The 24,657-nt window shown below is 35.9% G+C and overlaps 1 protein-coding gene across 1 annotated transcript in view; it reads left to right on the forward strand.

Annotated features, from left to right (window-relative positions):
• The window catches only part of LOC134752921 (serine proteinase stubble), a 54,186-nt gene that overhangs the window by 13,503 nt on the left and 16,026 nt on the right, over window positions 1-24,657 (forward strand). The window contains exons 2-3 of the mRNA XM_063688704.1: window positions 1,552-1,739; window positions 15,542-16,720. Coding sequence (XP_063544774.1) covers window positions 1,565-1,739; window positions 15,542-16,720 — 1,354 coding nt within the window. The 5' untranslated portion in view covers window positions 1,552-1,564. The remainder of the gene's footprint in view (window positions 1-1,551; window positions 1,740-15,541; window positions 16,721-24,657) is intronic.

Consider the following 24,657-nt stretch of genomic DNA (forward strand, 5'->3'; position numbering starts at 1 on the left):
AAAAAATGTACTTAAGGATACAGCGCATTGAGACTAATTGAATCGACTCTGAATAGGATCAGTGTCAGGATCATAATTAGAACTGCATTTTGCTTAGTAAAATGGTACCTATAGGCACTTAAAAAAATAAACAGATTAAATAAAACAAAACAAATCACAAACAGTCAAAGCAAAAGTCAAGAAAGCATTTACAAAATATTAAAATGTCATAATAAAACAATAACTATCAAGCATTCAGTTGAATTCAATAGTGAAAATAAAAATTTTAGTCATTTAGGGTCCCCGGCAAGCTCGGTTCTCCATACAAACGTAGTTACGCTCTCATTTTAAAACTAGTAGCTAATGTAGTTTGCTCTGAAACCTTGTATTTACAATAGGATAAGGTACATCTATGTCTGTAATTAGTTTATGTAGCTTCAGATAGCATAGTTAAAAAAATACAGCGAATTTTAATTTTTCATACAAAACTTGTTTTTGCTCTATTTCGTTTGTTTTATAAACTGGAGCTATATAAATTAATTACAGACCTAGATATACCTCATGTCATTGTATGTGTAAAGTTTCATTATAATCCAACTGGTAGTTCTAAAATGAGAACGGAACTCCGTTTGTATGGGAAGGTGCGGCCGAGCTTATCCCTCAGGATTCAAGCGTTCGTACAATATTAGAACTTTTTTCACAAATTATGAATAGGTATAAAGGAGGTACCAATGCAAAAAAAGCAAGGTGATGTTAGGTAGAAGATATAACATATAATAGAAATGTAAAGATCTCATTAATGTTATGTTGTGATCTTATGAATGTTACGTGTATGTTGTGTTCATGTGTGAGCCTATTGTGTCCCAATGCTGGGCAAAGGGGAGAGGCCCTCTCATGATGTTAAATTTATATATATGGGGTATGTTATGTAATATCATAGAGTAACCATAGAGTAACTTATACTAGAGCGGTACTGTCATAGTAAATTTTGTAACCCCAGTAAATTCACTGCCATCTGTCGACACACTTTAAAACTAAAAATTAATATTTATAAAAATACGATAAAATGTATTTAAATATGGATAAATGATTTTTTTTATTTGCATTAATTATTTTTATGATTTTGACCCATGCTCTTTCACTGATATGCGTTAAAATTATAAATAACAAACGAAACCGTCAACGCCCTCTATACGAGTGTAGGCCAAAACTAGTGGCGCCCTCTGATCGAGAATCAAATTTTCGTAATCTTCGAGGCACGTTTTTTCCTTAGACTGTATCCATCTATTACGGAGTTATATCTATCTTTGGTAATATTATAGTATTAAGTTACGTGCTCAATCTGCAGTGCCCTTACAGGGTTCATAGCTAGATCACCATTTTAATGTAAGACCTTATTGTACCTATGAAAGCAATAAATTACTGATTACTGATAACTACGAGTAAATAAGAGCAATCTCACCCAGCATGGAACGTTTATTTTACGAGAATGACTATGTTGCTTATAACATTTTTGATAAAAAAAATATATTTGAAAAAGTTTTGTTAAAAACTTATTTTCTCTTGTTCCAGCCCCGCATTCACCATGGGTCCCCCCATCACAGTGTGGCCGGACACTCACCCAGGAGACAGTTTGGTGTCGCTAGTGGACAAGACGCGGGTGTTGTTGAAGGTGTCTGTGTGTCTGTTTGTTCTGCACGCGTTGTTGGGACAGAGTGCGAGGGCGGGCCCTGTTATATTTAATGTGGACTATTTACAAGGTGAGAATTTAACAATTAATACATAGATTCAGTATATTATATTAAGGTCAATGTGTTGAAGATTGTCTATCGGGTAAGACCGTCTACGTGCTCTTTCATCGCTTCTAACTCTTACGTTTGTATAGTACACATCCTCCACTTACAGAAGATCGGTAGAGCAGAAGGGGCGAAGCCACCTCTGCGACTACAGACTAGCAGCAGACTAGGATCGTCTGATATAGGTTTGACAGGGCCCTATACATTGACAGTTCGGACGATATCAGCCTGTCAGTTAATCGCAATAGGCCACTAACAGTTCTATTTCAGACCACGGAATGTCCGGCCGATATCTGTCGGCGCTGTCCGGAATTGTAATCGGCCATACACTATCGTATTAGCCGTCAGCTGGTAAGCAGTGGGCCCCTTTAGAGTCGGACTAAGCTAACTCTGCATGAAATTTTTGCCATGACAAAGCGTGGCAATTTCATTATTTATCACATTTTTTTATTTATGAAAATATGACGTTTATTGACCCTTACGGTGGTTACGCAGGATACTGCGTAGGTACTACGTAGGCGAACAACACGCGAACGCGAAACGAAGCGATGCGGCGCGGGTAGGTATCAATCCTTACCTATAATCTATAGAAGCGTCCTACGTGGGCGATCTTGTTGCGAACGCGAACGCCGTGGGCCCGCCGCGCCGCTTCGCTTTGCGTTCGCGAGTTGTTCGCTTACGTAAGACGCAGCGTGAGACGCTGCGTTACTTTGTACTATTCAAGTCGGTGCAGTTAGCTTAGACGAACTGTACTTATCGCTCAAAGGAGTCAGTATGTGGCTCTATCTAGTTTTAAACTAAGTAGGTATACATGCAGGAATCCTTTGTCACCTGACCCAGAGTCGGTGAAAGTTACACATGGCGCTATCGTTGACAGTCATCTTCATACATTCGGTGCGGTTTACAGTAATAACATATACTAATCTATGGGTGCGGTATTCAGATCATAGATTAGTATATGTTTGATTCAGATGCTAAAAACATAAGATACCTAACTTATACCAGGGGTCACCAAATGGCGGACAGCGGTCCGCATCCGGATTGCCGACCTATTTTATTTTGTATGCTTAGAAACGCACCACCATGGTCATCTTATTTTAAGAACCGGACCCCTGAAGAAATTAATTGGTGACCCCTGCCTTATACTATAACTAAGAACAGCTGTAAAAAGTAATGAAATAATAATACATTATGATACAAGTGTGCTAAGTTGGTCATTACACACGAGGCGATATTGTCGGCTTTCTTATTATGCGCTCGCTTACAGCTCGCGCGCAATAAGAAAGCCGACCAATGCACACGCGTTTCATACGACGTTTTTCAACACACTTGCGAGAAAAAAAATAAACTTTCATATTAATCAAATTTTCATAGTTAAAACAGTTAGTATTGTGTGTTTCATCTGTCATACTCGTATACTCTACTCATACGTACTCGGCGCGGCGCGCGGGCCGGCCGGGCCGCGCACCGCGCAGGCGGTCGGGCGCGCCGGTGCCCGCCAGTCCGACCAATTAAAGAAGGCTCCCTTTCCATGCATATATTAGCAATCAGTTAGCTTCTTAACTCAGTCGGATAATATAATGAAAAAGCACGAGTGGAATAATACACTGAAAGAGCACGCGTGTTTAATATCTAGGATTATGAGCCAAAAATCGGTGAAATAAAAACGTCGTTTTGAGCAAGTGTGTTGAAAATTCATTTGTATTTGTATTTATAAGATAAGATAGCTTTATTGTCAGAACTGTGTACATTTAGATGTTGTGTTGTGGGTAAAATAGAGTCCAACAGATTTTTTGCTGCAGTATTGCAGCGTTGCCGCCGCAAATATCGAAATCCCGGGCAGCAACATCGATTTCGATTGCAGCACGACATTACTGCCGCTAATGTCGAAATTTTCGACATTAGCGGCAGTAATGTCGTGCTGCCATACTACAGTGCCCATTTCGGAATGATACATGATATTAGAGTTCGTGTTACAGGCGGACAGGCCAATTCGAACGTGCATCTGACATTAAACCTATACAGGGTGGCTAAAAAATAAGTGTAACTATGGGACCAACCACGAAATCGCGAAAAAAATAATTTACCCTCCCCCATAGAAAATGAACCAGTTATCTGCTTTGCCCGAAGGTTGACTGGTAGAGAATGCCTTGTAGCATTAAGTCCGCCTTTTGTACATTTGTATTTTCTTTTGTGCAATAATGAATAAATAAATAAATAAGCCAGCCAAAATGTATGACACAGCCAAATTTTTTTTCGCGATTTCGTGGTTGGTCCCATAATAAAAGTTGCTCAGTATAATCCCAAAACCTTCCTGGCAACGGGAATGCACTTATTTTCTAGGCACCCTGTATACACCCAGTTTACGACAATCTCTTTACGATTTAATTGTTAACACCCTGATACTCTTGCATTTTTTTTTCTCATTATTGTTGTTATTGTTTTTGTTCTTGTTTGCACAAATAGCTCTGTTTTACTCTGTAGAAACTTTATTAAACATGATGTTAAAATATTTTCATTAAGGAAACTGTAAGTCTTTAAGAAAATTTCCAGTGTTATGTATAACTATAGAAGACTGTTTGTTTCTTAAATAAATAAATACAATCATAACTTTCAATAACTATACATTAGAAAGTAATCTTCATTTCAAAATTTCCAATAACCGAGCCTATTGTCACTACGGGTAAAACAAGGCAATAAAAAAAGGAAAGTAAATGAGTCACTGTGACGATTAAAATCACATTTCGCCGTGACTAACTTAAGATAGGGACACACGCACGCCTGCGCCTGCCTCACCACGTTGACAAGTGTGATATCACCGTAAAGGTACGAAAGGAAGGTGAAAGGTTGACGAAATATAATTTGTATAACATTTAAAACCTTCGCGCTTTGAACACGTATTAAATCACATTTATAATCGGGTCTATCGCGAATTTATTGTGTTCTTTATTTATTTATTTGTGACATTTTGCCGGGACGTCAGTTAGCCGCGACCACGACCAGTGAAACCTGTGTCGAAACGTCGGTAAATAAAGGTTGTCAGAACTACCCGTGCGAAGCCTGGGCGGGTTGCTAGTACAGAATAAAACCTACCTTACCTTGGTAACAAAACTGATGTATGGAGTGAGCACTCTGTCTACTTAATTCTCTTTGGTAATACTCTCGTCACTCTTCTAGTGTCACAGGTGTTCATATGTGACGGTAATCGCTTACCATCAGGCGGTTTGTGTGCTCGATTGCCTCCTATTTATATCTTTAAAAAAACCGGCCAAGTGCGAGTCAGACTCGCGCACAAAGGGTTCCGTACAATTACGCAAAAAACGACAAAAAATCACGACGCATGGGAGCCCCATTTAAATATTTATTTTAATCTGTTTTTAGTAATTGTTATTATAGCGGCAACAGAAATACGTCATCTGTGAATATTTCAACTGTCTAGCTATCACGGTTCATGAGATACAGCCTGGTGACAGACGGACAGACCGACAGCGGAGTCTTAGTAATAGGGTCCCGTTTTTACCCTTTGGGTACGGAACCCTAGAAATCACAGATCAAACGTAATCTGGTTTTGTTTGAAGCAATGTGCTTGGTATGCGTTGTCATTGTGAATAACAACACAGCTGATTTGAGGTCACTGACCTTGCGGAATGCGTCGTCGAGGTCAGGGTCGTTGCAAATGGTCAATGTTGGTCATAAGGCCCTATTGAGGTACCTTTCGAATTCAGACGACAACATTACTGTAGTATCGAAATCGATGTTGCTGCCCGGGATTTCGATATTTGCGGCGACAATGCTGCAATACTGCAGCAAAAAATCTTACACCCAGCAATAATAACAACTAAATACCTAAATAATGTAAATTTAATGTTTTTTTACACACTACATTAGTATTTGTTAAGCTGAATACGAACTTTATAAAAAAACAATAGACTGTATGTAAGTAGATTCCTTTTTTTCTTAATTAGGGTTCCGTACCCAAAGGGTGAAAGAGGGACCCTATTACTAAGACTCCACTGTCTGTCTGTCTGTCCGTCTGTCACCAGGCTGTATCTCATGAACCGTGATAATTAGACAGTTGAAATTTTCACAGATGATGTATTTCTGTTGCCGCTATAATAACAATTAGGTACTATAAAACAGAATAAAATAAATATTTAGGGGGGCTCCCATACGTGATGTTTTTGCCGTTTTTATTGATAATGGTACGGAATTCTTCGTTCGCGAGTCCGACTCGCACTTGGCCGGTTTTTATAGATAATGGTACGGAACTCTTCGTGCACGAGTCCGACTCGTAATTGACCGGTTTTTTTATTACTAATTAATATTCAACATGTTCATTAAATGATAATAAATATCATTTAATAAACAATACGATATCTGGCTGAATTTAACCTTTCGAGACCCGGACAAATATGTCAACATACAATAACATACAATATGGCGACATATATAATAGGGTCCATATAGCTGGCTCCCCAGGGAGCCGACGGGTCTAAAGGTTATTTAGACAGCGAGCAAAACTGTTGGTTACGTTCCGCATTGAAATTTCAATACAGTCAGCAACAGCATATCAAGTTTTAGATGATTTGTAAAAAACATAAATACTTTATGCAAAAAAAAAAACCGGCCAAGTGCGAGTCGGACTCGCGCAAGAAGGGTTCCGTACCAATACGCAAAAATCGGCATGAAAAATCACGTTTGTTGTATGGGAGCCCCCCTTAAATATTTATTTATTCTGTTTTTAGTAATTGTTATTATAGCGGCAACAGAAATACATCTTCTGTGAAAATTTCAACTGTCTAGCTATCATGGTTCATGAGATATAGCCTGGTGACAGATGGACAGACAGGCAGACAGCGAAGTCTTAGTAATAGGGTCCCGTTTTTACCCTTTGGGTAAGAACCTTAAAAACAAAAACTTTATGCAAAAAATAAAAAGTGGCAAGTGCTACTCATAATATTATTATGATGAAAAAATGTCTGCTTTAAATGAAATAAACTTTTAATTTGATTCCCACGTTCCTACAATACAATAAAATAAACGAAAGCAATGAGAAATACGTAAACAAATACTTATAAGCAGAAAATTAACTTTAAAATAAATAAATGTTATTAATTTAAGCACTCCATGTCTTCTTAATTCTCTGATAGAACCTACTCGTTATCAAATTTCTTGCATTGTCACCATTAACCCAGTTTTATCGTTATAACAGCTAACGGGTTAAACTAACATTACGTCTGGTTAACGGATGAAACGAGTTTAGGAGACACAGCGCTGAGCAAACATACATACGTCACATGTACCGTTCACAGTCATGGTGCTATTTGGATTCAGATTACCAGCAGTATTGTAGCGCGAGATTACTGTTCCGATGCATTGCTGTCGCTAATGTCCAAAATCTGGACAGAAGCAGCAGCAACATCGATTTTGCCATAGACACTAATGCAGTCAGCAGTAATGTCTGCATAACTGTTGTAGCAATGCTGCCGGGTCATCCATTCATTACGTCACACGAATTTCTAGGTTTTTTGACCCCTCCTTGTCACACTTGGTCACATTTGGCAAACCCCTCGCCCCTGGTGTGACATCACATTTTTTCAACGAAATCGGCAAATCGAATAAGTAGGTAGTAGGTATTTTTAATATTTATCAAAATATTTTTGACAAAAAAAATATTAGTAATTTCATAATCCAAACCCAAAATTGATTAGGAAAGAAAATTAAACGAATAAAAACGATTATCGTTCTCAAAACTTGTTATTTCTGTACAGCGAAAAAAATCATTTAAATAAACGGTTACTGATGAAGTCAATGTCAAGTCATAAAGTTTGTGACTTCCCCCTCCCCCTTGTCACATCATGTCACATTTTCTTGATCCCCTCCCGCCCCCAAACCTTGGGATGTAATTGTCAAATGTATTAAAACAATTCAAAGTAAAGTAAGGCCCTTTCATATAATGCCGAGCGTATATAACCGAACCATTAGAGCGGTACTGTCATAGTAAATTTTGTAACCCCAGTAAATTCACTGCCATCTGTCGACACACTTTAAAACTAAAAATAAATAGTTATAAAAATACGATAAAATGTATTTAAATATGGATAAATGATTTTTTTTATTTGCATTAATTATTTTTATGATTTTGACCCATGTTCTTTCACTGATATGCGTTAAAATTATAAATAACAAACGAAACCGTCAACGCCCTCTATACGAGTGTAGGCTAAAACTAGTGTCGCCCTCTGATCGAGAATCAAATTTTCGTGATTTTCGAGGCACGTTTTTTCCTTAGACTGTATCCATCTATTATGGAGTTATATCTATCTTTGGAACGAACGAACTGGCCCCCCTCGTACTTCGTAAGTCTTTACTAATATTTAAGTCAATGTAATTTCTCGATAAAATGACCTTTTTGAAGTTTGCATTGCAGCAGTATTGTAGCGTGACATGTGCCAACTGCATAATGCCGCACCGCAATTCTGGTGAGGTAATGATGCAGATTGCATTAATTACCAGGGGAACGAAACTCCTCTCTTCGGGCAAACTCGGCTCCGTTCGGCTCAGCATTGCGCCGAGCAATTATTAGGGTTGGCACAACTTGATGTCCCTTTGCGTGCACGACCACAGATAAGATAATGACTTGAATTTGACAACCCTAAATAGCCGAAAAGGAAAGTTCCATATATTAGAAAGGGACATCATGATTCGACCCTGAACCGCTGTCAAACTTCGGTTTTGTAGGAAGTTTCCTTTCTGTACAGTAGTACTATTATTTATTCTGTGGCATTACTGCCACAAATATCAAGTTTAATATTTTCTCGATAAAATGACATTTTTGACAGTCGGCAGCAATGACTGCATGACTGCAGCAGTAATGCTGGTGTAGTATAAATCTGTACGGTACCTTAATACCGAACGAGTTTAGGCGACACAGTGCCGAGTAAACACACATACGTCACATAGTACCGTTCACAGTCAAGGTGAGTTTGAGATGACACAGTTTTTTTGGTGACGGTATTTTCACTAGAGGTTGATACAGCAAAAAATCCCGCCGTGTCGGGCCATGCATAATGGAAGGGACCTTCACACAATATAAAAAAAACCTTCCAACAAGGGGGCGTATCTTCCCGGCACTTACGTTATTTTAATAAGACAATTAGGTAGGTTGGTAACTTGGTATAGGTGGTAGCGCCATCTGTGCGATAATCAAATTTTCTTAATTTCTGAGGCACGTTTTTTCCTTAGACTTTATTCATCTTATACGGAGTTGTATAGTCTTTGATACATAGTTACCCATATATCCTTGGCACACTATTAAAAATTTAAAAACACGAAATATACCATGTCAGAGTTAAATTAAGAAAATGCATTTATTAAGGCCATGAGTACCTTAAAATTCCTTACTAACTATGTACAGTTGAATACATTAATATTTACATTTTATACGGTATATTGGCCACTGCCGATTGCTGTAGAATCTAGTAGGGGTTTGGGGGGGTAGGGGGGGGGGGGGTGTAGTGTAGAGTCTGCAACGATTTTGATAGCACATGCGGTGCGAGTGTTATTTATACGTCACTAGCGACCCGCCCCGGCTTCGCACGGGTAGTTCAACTAATGTAAGTACACTTTTTTTTTGTAAAAATCGTGTTTTGATATCGATTGGGACACGATTAGAGTTAAACCAAGAAAAGTCTGCAACGATTTTGATAGCACACACAGTGCTAGTGTTATAAACGTCAAACTTCTATGAAATTATAACGTATAAATAACACTTGCACTGCGTATGCTGTCAAAATCGTTGCAGTCTTATCTTGGTTTAACTCTATACAATTAGAGCCCGAAGACGCCGAGTAAATAACATTTTCTTGAAAATATTTAGATCAGTACAGTTTCACTATAATTTTTAGTCGCTTTTGGCGACATGTGCATGTGTGTGTGTCATGTGTTTGTGGTTGTTGTGCGGGCAGTGCACGACGTACAACCGCCGCGGACACTCGTGCCTAAGGAAGGATTCCCAAAGAATCCGAAACATGTCGCCAAAAGCGACTAAAAATAATAGTGAGTGAAACCGTACTGATCTAAATATTTTGAAATATGTCTCACGATAGTTTGTTCGAACATTTTCTTGTTTGTTTATATTATTGTTCTCTGTAATTATTATTGTTTGTTTAAATTATAACGTTTGAACTATATTGTTTGTTGTAATTGTCTACCGTTTGTTTGTCAATTGACCTGATGAAATGGATCTAAACTAGTGATGTACCGACTAGTGATTTGGCCGACTAGTCGGCTAGTCGGCTGAATCCGTAATCATTACTTTCTCTATAAAGTTTACATAGGGATTTTCACTGCAATAACTTTGTCTTATTATGTAACACTAAACTTTCGCGTTTTGTACACATATTTAATGATATTAACGGGTCTACCGCGATAAAAATTCACTATTTTCTATAGCTGGTCCAACACAGCAAAAACCATTTGTGTCGCGATATTTATCAAATTACTAATTGAAAGATGTTTCCTGCCGATGTAAAGACTTAACGACTGGTCGTGTGGAATAACAATTCAACTATTTATTACAATCCCCAGTGACCATAGGCTGTAGGAGCATTATGCTCCGCCATTACTCATAACAGTAATAATTCCTCTGCGGCTTGAGTTATATAGAATTTCCTTATGAGACCCGCGTTTTGTGAGGTTGGTAGGTCCTACCTAGCAGCTTAATTAAATACACCTCAAGTAATAGAAATAAAATTACCTAAAATTCATATTACCTACTTTCGTAAATGCAACCAAATACAAAGTATGATACGGTCTGCGACGACATTGCGATAATGATAATTGTGTATGTACAAAACATTTCGTACGCAACCCAAATAGATATTTATCACTTGATATTCGCTGTTTATATCGTTTATGTCCTGTTTTTTCTGTAATTAAGAATAGGCCGACTAATCGGCCATTTTGGCCGACTAGTCGCCGACTAATCGCCGACTACAAATGTGGCCGATTAGTCGGCTTTCCCGACTAGTCGGCGACTAGTCGGTACATCCCTAATCTAAACATAACTTCCTTTTTAAGAGATGAATAGGGGTCTCTATTGTTTCCTATATAGTTATAAGTCATAATGTATTGTTTGTCCACATTTTCGTTAGTCATAATTTGGTTTTTCTCAGAAACGCGTAACTTTTCAGGATTGACATAAAACAAACCTAACCTAACCTTACCTATCTACAGGCAAAGATAGATATAACTCCGTAATAGATGGATACAGTCTAAGGAAAAAACGTGCCTCGAAAATCAAGAAAATTTGATTCTCGTTTAGAGGGCGCTACTAGCTTTAGCCTACTGTCGTATAGATGGCGTTGACGGTTTCGTTTGTTATTTAACAATTTTAACGCATATCAGTGAAAGAACATGGGTCAAAATCATAAAAATAATTAATGCAAATAAAAAAATCATTTATCCATATTTAAATACATTTTATCGTATTTTTATGAATCTTCATTTTTAGTTTTAAAGTGTGTCGACAGAATTGGCAGTGAATTTACTGGGGTTACAAAATTTACTATGACAGTACCGCTCTAGTATAAGTTACTCTATGCTACAGGATAACCCGAGGAAAATCCTGAAAAGTTAACGGTTTCAGAATTATGACTAATGATAATATGCCAATCATTACATTATGACTTTAAATAATTATGTCAAACAAAGGGACCCCAGATGGATAGTGTGTATAGATAATTTTGAACAACTCCCATTTGTTGTCGCCTTTTCAGTTTGGGAAAAAACGCTTTCGTGTGTCTGGATGTTCGGAACTCTTTGTGAACAGTTATGGGGCCCACTGACTACCAGTTGTTCGGAACTGTCAAATTTTTGTTTTAACTGACAGACCGATATTGTCCAGCGGACTGATAGATAAAAAAAATAATTGTTTCGTGTTTTAAGTGCCAGTAGTTTCTATGGCACTTATGCCATTGTGAGTTTGCTGTGATAATGACAACGATTTTTTTTATATCTTCAAGCTTAGGTATTAAGCTGTTCGCGAGCTCTATAGATAACAGAGCCACTAGTTTAGCTTTTTCTGCTGCTGAGTGTACTGTATTGATTTGCCCCAATTTACCCCCTTTTATAACGAGCAAATATATATATATTTATATGAATTTAAATTAAGAGAAAATGGTAAATTTTTGACATTCTAATTATTATTCTAGTCTATATTATTTTGAATCTGACATATTAATTATTTAAATTTATTGGATTTTGATTTTATTGTTAAAAGTTTTGTTTTTATTTTTAATGTATTTACTAACACATAGGTATAACGATGGTACTAACAATATTGTATGGAATTTTAAATGTTCTGAAATAAAGATATTTTATTTTATTTTTTTTATTTTTATTTTATATAACTCTTATTATATCCTCTTTGATAACGAGTGACTATTCTGCCGATTTTCGCCCGTCGTTGGACTTAGTAGTTCAATCGCTTTACCGTAGATGGCATTAGTAACTGTTTGAACGTAATGATGATAGATGTCGCAGTCGCCCTATTAAGGTATCGATTTATTTATTTTATTTATTTAAGGTTTACCAAAAATTTCATTTCATTTCATTTATTTATTTTTCATTCAATAAGCACTAACAGCTAAACTTTACGTTCTAATTGGCATTACAATTAATACTTAATGGCTAACATGCATTAATTGCTAAAAATAAAAAGATAGACATACAAATTGCAACTTAACTTAAGTAAATAAGATTTCATTAATTCAAACCGGAATAAATGTCATATACAAAACACACATATTACATTTGTTACATAATTATTTTTAAGAAAAAACAATTAAAACGAATTAATAAATTAAATTAAATGTCAACCTGTAGAATTTTAAATAATAGCCAATGTCAAATCACTCAATATTAAATTTAAATGAATCTGTTATTAAGAATGTAAAAATGTCAAATCGAAAAAAGCAATTGTTGACATCGATACATTAATAATGTACTAAGCTAAAACATGTAAGGAGTGGTGTCACAATTACTTACAGGTAAACACCGCATGCATAACAAATATAAGTAAACAACTATAGATATACCTAAATTTAAACTTATTTTCTAATTATTTATGTTTCTAATTATTTGTGTTTTAAGAAATATTTTCGGACAGATGTTATAAATTTATTTATTTACTGTCTCGAATGATAAATAATACAGATCGTAGGATTTGTAGTCATATTTAGATGTTACATGTATATAAAATGTGATACGAATTAAAGCCTGACAAGATTCTTGTCGGTGGCAAACAAGCATACATCCCGTCTGATGGTAAACGGTCACAGTAGCCTTTGGACGCCTGTATTTTACTATGGAGTCTTAAGGGATTGACCTGGATTTTTCTTGTATTTTCGTCCCACTGATTTCATGACCGTCGTAAAATAATTTACGTATAAGTTACTAGCCTCTTCATATGACACAAGTATGACACGATTGGCACGGTATTATTGTGCCCAATGTTCTCCAAGTCATAAAAATCACTCATGTCATCATCTTTGTCTTATTTTACACGTATTTATACAACTGGGTCACATAGTAGTAGGTATATTGAATTTGTTTACTACATAACGAAATTGAAAAACCTTAAATCGATGTAACTAAGCATATCCAATCTACACCAGTTTACTTGCACCTTGCCGTCGATTTCGCCGAATAGGGACCGTGCGCGTTGGAGGGTCTGCCATTTTGTGGTCGAAACCATAAACATGTACATTATATGTACATTGACACTTCACGCCAAAGCAAGTGCTGCCATCTTGTGGGCTACTTTGGAAGCTTAAACTACACATTTACGCCGCGCGCCAAAAATCTGACGTCCCCTGTGCTGCCCCCTACAGTTTATGCACGCTCCATATACGCTCATGAACCCTTTTAATTTTATTTTTGGCACGAACAGATGGTTTTCGACCAGGTTTGGGTCTGATTCTACGATTCTAGAAGATCCTGTTTTTTAAATTGCTTAATATCTACATACATTAATATCTAAATATTTTTGCTTGTATACATTTACAATGAGCTGGCGTTTCGCGTCCATGTTCAAAACAATATAAAAAATATATATATATCAAGCTCACGTCTAGAAATCATAAAGACGCATACATTCTCGATGAATGAAAAACAATATTAGTTAAAAAAAGTTTCGCTATATTTAAGTAAAATGGCATTAAAAAAATAGGACACTTAATCTGCCCAACCCATACGAAATTGACCAATTTTGCTTTAGATAAATTTAAGTTTATTCTAGTAGGTACTAACTAGCTTCTACCTGGCTTCGTCTGCGTAGAATAAGTACTTCCATTATAAATTCGTCTCCCATTTTCACCCCAGTTAAAAAAACCGGTATAAAAATTATCCTGTCCTTTCCCGGGACACAAACTATGTTCATACCGAATTTCATTCAATTTGATTTAGCTGTTTAAGTGTGCAGAGGTAACAGACAGACAGATACAGACATTTATATTAATTAGTAGGGATTTATGATATTTAATTTTTAGGGTTCCGTACCCAAAGGGTAAAAACGGGACCCTATTACTAAGACTCCACTGTCCGTCTGTCTGTCTGTCCGTCTATCTGTCACCAGGCTGTATCTCATGAACCGTGATACCTAGACAGTGGAAATTTTCACAGATTATGTATTTCTGTTGCCGCTATAACAGCAAATACTAAAAAGTACGGAACCCTAGGTGGGCGAGTCCGACTAGCACTTGTCCGTTTATTTTAACAAGCAGTAACGTCTGTGAACGATACTATAAATGATGACTCACGTTAGACCGGGCCGTGTCCGGGCCGGAGCTTCCGGCGCTTACTTTTCTATGAAATGACAGGTAATCACGTGATGCTTTCCATAGAAAACGAAGCGCCAGAAGCTCCGGCCCGGACACGGCCCGGTCTAACGTGAGTCATCCTTTAAGCTTAGAATACAACTACCCAAGATAGAATAGAATAAAATAGATAGAACTTGCCCAAGGCAGTAAATTTTCCACTTTTAAATTTATTCTAAGATTTTTGATATTGTTGTCATGATCATAGCAGTGACAATGCCTCAAGGGCCTAGTTATTTTAGATTTAAGCTAGTTATTAATTTCGTTTACGTAGTACCACTGTATATATCTTGTATGTAAATGAAGAGTATTAAAAAAATACTTGAATATGTCATATAATAGGTATGACAATGAAATTATTTATCAGTACGGTTTTTACTCACTATTATTTTTAGTCGCTTTTGGCGACATGCGACTAAAAATAATAGTGAGTAAAAACGGTACTGATAAATATTTTGAAATATGTCTCACGATAGTTTAAGTGCGACAATGAAATTGTTAATTTACTGATTAACTATTAACCATTCATTTATTTATACGCAATATTGTGCCTAACTGAATAATTTTATGCCTATCGTTGCTATTATTCATATTCATATATTGCGAAATGAATATACCATAACCGGAAATCAAATCCTTTCAGTTTTTGCCACGTTTGACTACAGCGTCATTTATCCCGTCCGTTTCGCAAATTGTTCCTAAGAATAGAAAGACCATTAGTTTTTATAGCGGAGCTCATTGGTACAATTGCAGTTTTGCTTTCTACAATTCCGACATCATAAAAGTTCTAGCAATAGGAACACTTAACGTGTTTTTTAAAGATTCATGATTTTAGTATTTCTTAACGTTATTTTTTTCCGTAATAACCATTTAAATCTTTTGTTTCAGGTCCCGTGCCACTAGCTAGGAATATACGCCACTTGCCATGCATATCAAGACGAACAGGCGAAGAAGGCCTCTGCATGTTCGCCATAGACTGCCTCAAAGCCAACGGCACACACCTAGGAACATGCATAGACAGGTTCTACTTCGGCTCCTGTTGCCAAGTACAGGACAAGAACGTAATACCTGTAAATAACATCGAAGATAACTCAATAGATGGCGCTAACTTCGTTCACCCACAGACTGAAGATAAGACTACAATAAAAGTTGAAGAAACAACTAAAATAAGCACTACTGAAAAAACTACACTAGCAGATAAAATCGAAATGGAGACAAAGTCTGATGATTTAGATAATAAGATACCTGATGATAAAACTACTCTTGAATTAGAAGCTACTACTAAAGCATTTAAACCTGAAGAGGCTACAGAAATTCCTGTTAAATTATCTACATTCCAGACTGTCTCTGGAGATTTAGTCACAGAAAAATCGACAACGGAGGTGATAAGAACAACTGTTTCGACTACAGAACAAACAACAGCGAAGCCTAGCAGGAAACCTGTGCTTACTTATAAACCTAGACCCCCATACAGACCTACTAACTTTACCAAGCCTCAGTATATACAACCAAATAGACCAAAACCTACTAAACCTTTATCAGTATACAACACTACCAGAAAACCTATTTATCGGCCACCACCTAAAGTGCCTTCTACTAAAAAGCCATTACCAATCCCTCCTAGATTAAACATAACTATTCTACCACAATCTACTAGCTCCAGACCTATTTTTACTAGACCTCTTTCAACTATAACTTTTATAAATGCAACACAAGAAACAACCTTAACAACAACGACAACTGAAGCTTCAACAACTGAGAAAACTTTAGAAACCACTGAAATAATAACTAAACCCTCAACAACATCAACAACTACAACCACAACCACAACAACAACAACAACGACAGAACCACCACCAACAACAACAGAGCAACCAACAACAGCTCCCACGACAACAGAACTAACAACCACGGAACTGGTCAATGAAATTCCGACTTTAAAACCAGTGACGGAGACTGAAATTCCAACGACAGACAAGTCTACCGATTACCCTCCTTTCGTGACGTGGTCGAGTACGGTGGACGCCGCTACCAAAGCTCCTGAAAACACTACTACGTCTTCTGATGGTGAGTTTTATTTTTCCGTTAGGCAGAGTAGGTCACATTCTGAGGCGGTCACTTACTGAGTTCGTCACTTTCTGAGTTCGCCACTTCTGAGTTCGTCACTTTCTGAGTTTTTTCACCTTTTCTAGCATAGTGGCCTAACTCGAAAGTGCCCTCCTGATAAAGTGACCTACTTCGCCTAAAGGGTATTTTTAACCGCTTGTTGTCTAAGTGCACGTTTAAATTAGCGTTACCAATTTACCATTTGCCAAGTTAATCTGATTGATGAACTAATATAAAGGCACCATGCTCTGCTAACTGATTTAGCTTAATCAAAGAGGAGTCATAGTAAATTTTGTAACCGCTGTAAATTCAATGCCATCTATCGACATACTTTAAAACTAAAAATGAAGATTTATAAAAATACGTTAAAATGTATTTAAATATGGATAAATGATTTTTTTATTTGTATTAAATATTTTAATATGATTTTGATCCATGTTCTTTCACTGATGTGCGTTAAAATTATAAATAACAAACGAAACCGTCAACGCCCTCTATACGAGAGTAGGCCAAAACTAGTGGCGCCCTCTGATCGAGAATCAAATTTTCGTGATTTTCGAGGCACGTTTTTTCCTTAGACTGTATCCACCTATTAAATAAATAAATAAAAATAAATAAATAAATAAATTGATTTTATTTCAGGCAAGCACCCGGAGCATTACGGAGTTATATCTATCTTTGGCTTAATGTTGGTAGAAGTGCCTTAGTTTTGGGTTGTTATTAAATTACATTTGCAGCAGCGTTGCAACTAACGCAGCGTACTACGTAGGCGAACAACACTCAAAGGCGAAGCGAAGCGATGCGGCGCGTGGTGAATCAATCCTTTGACACCTATAGAAGTGTCCTACGTGGCCTACGTGGGCGATCTCGTTGCGAACGTGAACGCCGTGGGCCCGCCGCGCCGCTTCGCTTCGCGTTCGCGAGTTGTTCGCTTACGTAGGACGCTGCGTTACAGAGTAGGAAATGGGTGATGTCAATGTAAATTTCTTTCGTTAATGAAGATGCTCTCGCGATTAGCAATTATGCAAGTTGCAGAACATTCTCAAAATTTCAAATATTTCTGGAAACTTTCATGAGAAAATTCTGCCAGTTTCCATTTAGAAAGTTTTCGTTCAGATTTACTCAATGTTCTTAACTGTTCACGACTGTTTCATTTAATATTTAGGTAACTCATTGGGCGGCGTTGGCTCAATTGAAATTGAGTAAAGTAATTAGTTTCAATTTCAACATGTAATTAAAAATTTATTTAACAATTACATTTTGCAATTGCAATTATAAATTGAAAGCGCAATAACTTTTTACATGTGATTGAAATTATTAATTTCAATTACTAATTGTAATTGTTAATTAGCAATTCAATTATATTTTACCCAACACTTGTAAATAATAATCACCTGTAATGACTTTGTTTACAACATAAAACGAATAAGATCTCTTGGGGTCAAACAACTATTAATGGATTCTATATAATTGTTTTTGATCAAGATGGGAAGTGGCTCGGAACAGCAGCGGTTTTTGCGAGTTCATTGTTCTTAATTTATAATTAGTAACTTTATAATTTTATTATTGAGTATGTATTAAATAAAAATCTTCTTACAGACGTATTCTAAATTAAATAATATGATATGAATTCGATTTGAATTTGAAATATATTTTATCAACCAAAAACGTCACTTTTGTCACTGATAGATCCATATCGAATTCGTATCCTATAATTAAAATTAGAGCCTGTTAGTTACTTCTTATGAGTTTGTAATCGTTTCTAGAAGTTTTATAAGTAAGATTGTGACAATTTGGCAAAACTTTCGGCAATATTTCCGAGTTGAATTTGAATTACTGTTATTCTAAAACTATCTAAAATCAAAATAATGCTAATGGCTCCTTCAAAACCTGGCTCCTTCATGGCACTTTCCCCCTATTTATCATCTCTATGATTAAATACAATGGTGCTGCATTAAATCATCTAAGAACTGTTATTTTCTATTTGTTCCTTATAGATTGATGATAAATCAAATGACTCATGACATAGTCCAAGAGTCTAACATTACAAATAGTGCTATATCAGAATCGGAACGTTTATTGGTAAAAGCAATATTATTTTACATGTCAGGAATTGGGTAAGTACATAATAATATTTGAATATACAGTGTAGAAAATAGGTCCTAGAGGGAAAGTGCCTTAAGACCTTAAGAAAACTCATTTTACTTAAAGACAAAATTCTTTTATTTTTAAAAAGGAATAAAACTGCATTCAAAGATTTTTTTAAATTCACTTGTCTCGCCCGGGAATCGAATCGACTAAAAATTTCAAAAAATAACCACTCGCTATTTTATTGTACTAGTCGATACAGTTAATGTTAATGATAACATTTCTCCAAGAAACATTAGGTCTTACACTCGTCTGTCGTACGTAAAGTCCCGGTCTGTAGCATCACTCAAAGTTAATCTGAAAAAGCTTTGGCTTTCCCACGAACTGTGATTTGGTTGAGTGCTAATAGGTATATATATTTTATTTATATATATATATATATATTTATTTAATATTTATTTAGTACTATATATTTATGTATGCTAGTACATATTTATTTTATTGCATAATGCAATTGATGTATTTTAGTTATTCGTAGACGTTAATATTGTAGTTTTCCTTTTTAAATATTATTGTACGTTCTGTAAGTTTGTCTATCTATCTAATTCGAATTTTCCACTCATTTACTCTAAGGTTAGCTGGAAGAAATCCCTTATAGGGATAAGCTCGCCTTTGTACCTAAATTTATATGAATTTCATGTTAACAATTTTTGTTTTGTACAATAAAGTGATTTACTACTACTACTACTACTAAAGTAAATCGAATATTTAGTACTCGAGAATATTTTAAGACAAGCAAAATTGAAAAAAATAATTAAAAATCTTTGAATGCAGTTTTGTTTATTTTTAAAAATAAAAAAAATGTTTCCTTATAGTAAAATGTGATAACTTAAGGTTTTAAGGCACTTTCCCTCCAGAGCCCATAATTTTTTTCCACCCTGACAGTTAACTTCTTTTGAAACTGTTTAGATTTAGTTAGATTAGGTATTAGATGTAATCAATATTCAGATACAATTGTTAATGAATAAATAAATAAATAATAATAAAGAAATAATAATATTTTGACTTAGTAAACAAATTATCCAGATGCAGACGAAAGTCTTTTTATAACATTTTCGACAATAATCACTGTTTATTTGCTTCGTGTGCATTCCAATAATATTATAAAACTATATATAGGTTATACCTACATTAGGAGCATAGAGTATATTGAATATGATTAGGAGCTTTAAAAATACTTTTCTATACCTACGAACAAATCTGTTATTATTGATTAATTTTCACATTCCATTCATCTTTGTCTCTAAAACATAACCTTCTCTTTCTCTATCGGTGTGCAAGAGCTCGTTAGCACGTGCACATTTCTCGCTAAGTACTAAATATACGAAATAAGCGCTTATATTATAAAGTATCTTTTAACGCCTATAATATCATTGGTGCATTAATAAAAAAAATTCACGATTAAAGTACTACGTACGTCTAAATGACTTTGGATTTAAATCCTGCCTAGTATCAAATGATTTTATTTACGGAATATTAAAGTACATATTTGGTAGGAAAATTGTATATACAGCTCGTAGCCTAATTTATTGGTAAAGGTGTAATGCCCAGTCAATGATCGTTGAGATCGTGGGCGCACAAATCAATGCTTATTTTAACACCGAAAAATAGGACAAATTTCGTAGTAGATTTCAATCTTATAGCAACGGTTTTAAATTTAAAACTGAATGTTATAATGTTATCTTATTTTCTTTTGGTTTTGCGATTTATTAAGGAAAACATTGACCGGAGGTGTTATTTGTGTTAGTCACTTTTAATATTAATTAGAATTTGAGTGTTTGTTTGTTCGGTTGCAAGCAAACAATAATATTTTTTAGTTTTAAAGCAGGAGTTATTATTGGATTGAGCGAAAACACGAATGTTTCTCTAAGCTCTTAAGTACATTGTTTTTCCCATCTTTATCTTCAACTTAAAATAGAAAACACGTTAGCATTAGGTTTTAGACAAATGTACATAATATTATTGTTTCTTATATTTAGAAAGTTACATAAGTACATTTTAAATTTTAATTGCACTAAATATAGCCGGAACATTATGAACTATGAATACTGCCAAATTAAAAGAACGCTTTGGGAAATATTGCCAACTGCAAACAAAGACAAAGGATAGAGTTTTCTTTCTTCGATAGCATTAATGCTTATTATTTTAATTAAAATCATGAGCAGACACATGCCATAAATAAACCATAAATAAACGTTAGTTTAAAATTATGAGTGAAAATCGTGTTAGTTTAATAGATGAATACAGTCTAAGGAAAAAACGTGCCTTGAAAATCACGAAAAGTTGATTCTCGATCAGATGGCGCCACTAGTTTTGGCCTACTCTCGTATAGAGGGCGTTGACTGATTCGTTTGTTATTTATAATTTTAACGCATACGAGTGAAAGAACATGGGTCAAAATCATATAAAAATAATTAATGCAAATAAAACAATTCATTTATCCATATTTAAACTTACTTATTACTTACTTACTTACTTACTTAAACACATTTTAACGTATTTTTATAAATCTTCATTTTTAGTTTTAAAGTATGTCGATAGATGGCAGTGAATTTACAGTGGTTACAAAATTTACTATGACAGTACCGCTCTATCTTATTATATTTTTTTTTTTTTTTTTTTTATACCACGTCGGTGGCAATCAAGCATACGGCCCGCCTGATGGTAAGCAGTTACCGTAGCCTATGAACGCCTGCAACACCAGAGATATTGCACGCGCGTTGCCGACCCTTTAAAAACCTGTACACTCCTTTTTTGAAGAACCCCATACTGTAGCCCCTCGGGAAAACCTCGGCAGGGAGCTCATTCCACAGCCGAAGCGTACGCGGGAGGAAATTCCTCTTAAACCGCACAGTACGCGACCATTTAGGTGCTAGGGTGTGAGGATGAACACCCTGCCGATGGCGAGCGGTGCGGTGATAGAAAGCGGCCGTTGGCATCATGTCAAACAATTCTTCAGAGCACAGCCCATTGTACAAGCGGTAGAACACACACAAGGAGGCGAAGTCTCTCCTTAGACTTAAAGGTTCGATACCGCTTGTGAGTTTGGGATCGTCGACGATTCGTACAGCGCGCCTTTGGACTGAGTCGAAGGGTCCAAGCTGGCATCCAGGTGCTCCATATACTCATTGGTTTAATTAAATCAATATAAAACCATGAGCTAACAGTATATTTTTTTGTAAGGCCGATAGTACTTTTTGTTAATAATTTTTGTCCTTAATAATCACTTGATTGGATGTCATTACCGTGAATGTATTCGCCCTTTCGGATCATACAAAAAATCTTCATACTAGCACGAGTTTTAGAGCCATGGCATCTATGGATGTGGCTAGTACACAAAAATAAGCGGGCGATGTCAGTGTCCATTTTCTTTAAAAATTAATGGGGGATTGTATGTTCTAATCGTAATAGCAATTTGGACATGATAAAAATGCAATTTATTAAGAAAATCATTGAGATATTATTACTATAGAGAAGTCATAGCAAACAATAAAATTGTCGCAATCGCAACCTGTACCACGCTAACAATATAGGTATTGATATTTTTGACATAAACTTACAATCGTTTTAAGCATGTATATTATTATTGTATATTTAATTTTATACATTTTGGTAAAATAAAATCAGTTATTGACTTTAGAAATAACTATATATTATATAATACAACTATGAAATTATTAAAAGTTAAATAAGACACTGTCAAATATATTGTACATATATAAATTAATCTTTAGATTTAAGATAATTGCCTTGCCCTACCAGGGCCCATGTGAAACTATTATATATGTAACACCTGTGTACCATGGATGCAATAAATAAATATGAATATGAACAAAACGTCGTAAGCGCCGTAAAACTCATGGCGCTTACGCGTTTAGGTCGCGAGACTCACGCTCCGCTTCTATGGTTTGTTGTCAAAACATCAACTCATGGCGCAAAATACTGGTTCTGTGTGCCCGTTCTATACTTTAGTAATAAGTTCAATGAACAACATTGACAGTGGTAACGCTGCCAGTAATGCTGCGTCAGTCGTTATCCTAATACCACCTTTGATCTTCACAAAAATGAGTCGCTGACTGAACGTTCTAAATAGCGACAGCGACGCAAATGATCAAGAAACGTGACAATGACGTCGAGTCGACGCCACAACGCCCCAATCAATCAATCAATCAATAATTAATTGCAAGAACATAGTTGAATTACATAAGGTGGTAAACAGCCAGCTCAGTATTTACGCCTCAACACTAGGCGCTGCTGCAGTAGTCATTCAAATGACACCTTTACATCCACGGCTGTGACCGTCATCACCATGGCAACAAAGTTACACACCCAAAGGGTAAAAACGGGACCCCATTACTAAGACTCCTCTGTCCGTCTGTCTGTCTGTTTGTCTGTCACCAGGCTGTATCTAACCGTGATAGACAGTTGAAATTTTCACAGATGATGTATTTCTGTTGCCGCTATAACAACAAATACTAAAAAGTACGGAACCCTCGCTGAGCGAGTCCGACTCGCACTTGTCCGCTTTTTTTCAATAGTAGAATTCAAAATGTTCGTAAAGAAAGTGAGCCCTAAGTTTCACTGCGACAATGCGTTTGGCCTCGATACGTGACCGGCCTGTCAACTGTCAGCGGATCTGTCACAGTATAATGCTTTTACTCTTCATTTCACGGTCAGTCTGGTTTCTAATGACTGTCTGGGGTTCGAATCACGGTGAGAGTTATTATTTCTGTGATAAACACGCGAGTTGTAAATATTTCTTTATATTAAGAAATTAATAATCTAATTGATTTTATTTCGAAAATTAATTAATGAATTGCAAAAACTTAATGAGCGTACCCCGGACAGATGGGGGGCAATTTAGGTTTGACAATATTGCAAAGGCAAAAGTTGAAGATCAAGCAGATATGTCTGTAAATTAAATAAATAATAATACGTTAAACTATAATACCTGCTTGATTTTCAACTTTCATTTGCCTTTGCATTATTGTCAAACCTAAATCGTCCCCGTCTGTCCGGGGTATGATAATGAGATAGGCAAGCTACAAACTACATTTAATTGAGTAATGTACAAAATATATCATAACTAAAATAAAAAAAGTTATAATACTTACATACATACATATAATCACGCCTATTTCCCGGAGGGGTAGGCAGAGACCACGGATTTCCACTTGCTACGATCCTGACATACCTCTTTCGCTTCCTTCACTTTCATAACATTCCTCATACACGCTCGCCGGTTTAGGGTGCTCTTGACCTGGCCTTTCTTCAGGATTTCCCCGATCTGATCAGAGAAAGTCCGCCGAGGTCTGCCCCTTCCAACTCCCGTTTCTACCTCTCCCTTATATACTCTCTTTGTTAGCCTCCTTTCACTCATTCTTTATAATACTTAACATGCAATAAAGGAGGATATGGCGTATCATAGTAAAATCATACAAAAAAATAACTACAAATTGGATTAGATGATGAATATAACTATTCGTTGTGGTTAAAAATAAGTTATTACATAAAATATTTAAAAAATACAGTCTAAAAAATTTAATTGTTAGCCTCACCACGGCCAACGCACCGTGCCGGCTTTTTATCAGATAACCTAGAACCGATGACATTGTTGATCGTAACGTCTCATGTTTCCGTGGTCTCGCGGTTTGTTGGCAGGGGACAAATAAACAAATAAATATTGTTAGTTGTTGTTGGTTGTTGGTTATCTTTCAAAAATCAAGCTAGCCTAGCAGTAAGCTCATTAA

This window comes from Cydia strobilella, chromosome 25, assembly GCF_947568885.1.
Source record: "Cydia strobilella chromosome 25, ilCydStro3.1, whole genome shotgun sequence".
NCBI classification, from domain to species: Eukaryota; Metazoa; Arthropoda; class Insecta; order Lepidoptera; family Tortricidae; genus Cydia; species Cydia strobilella.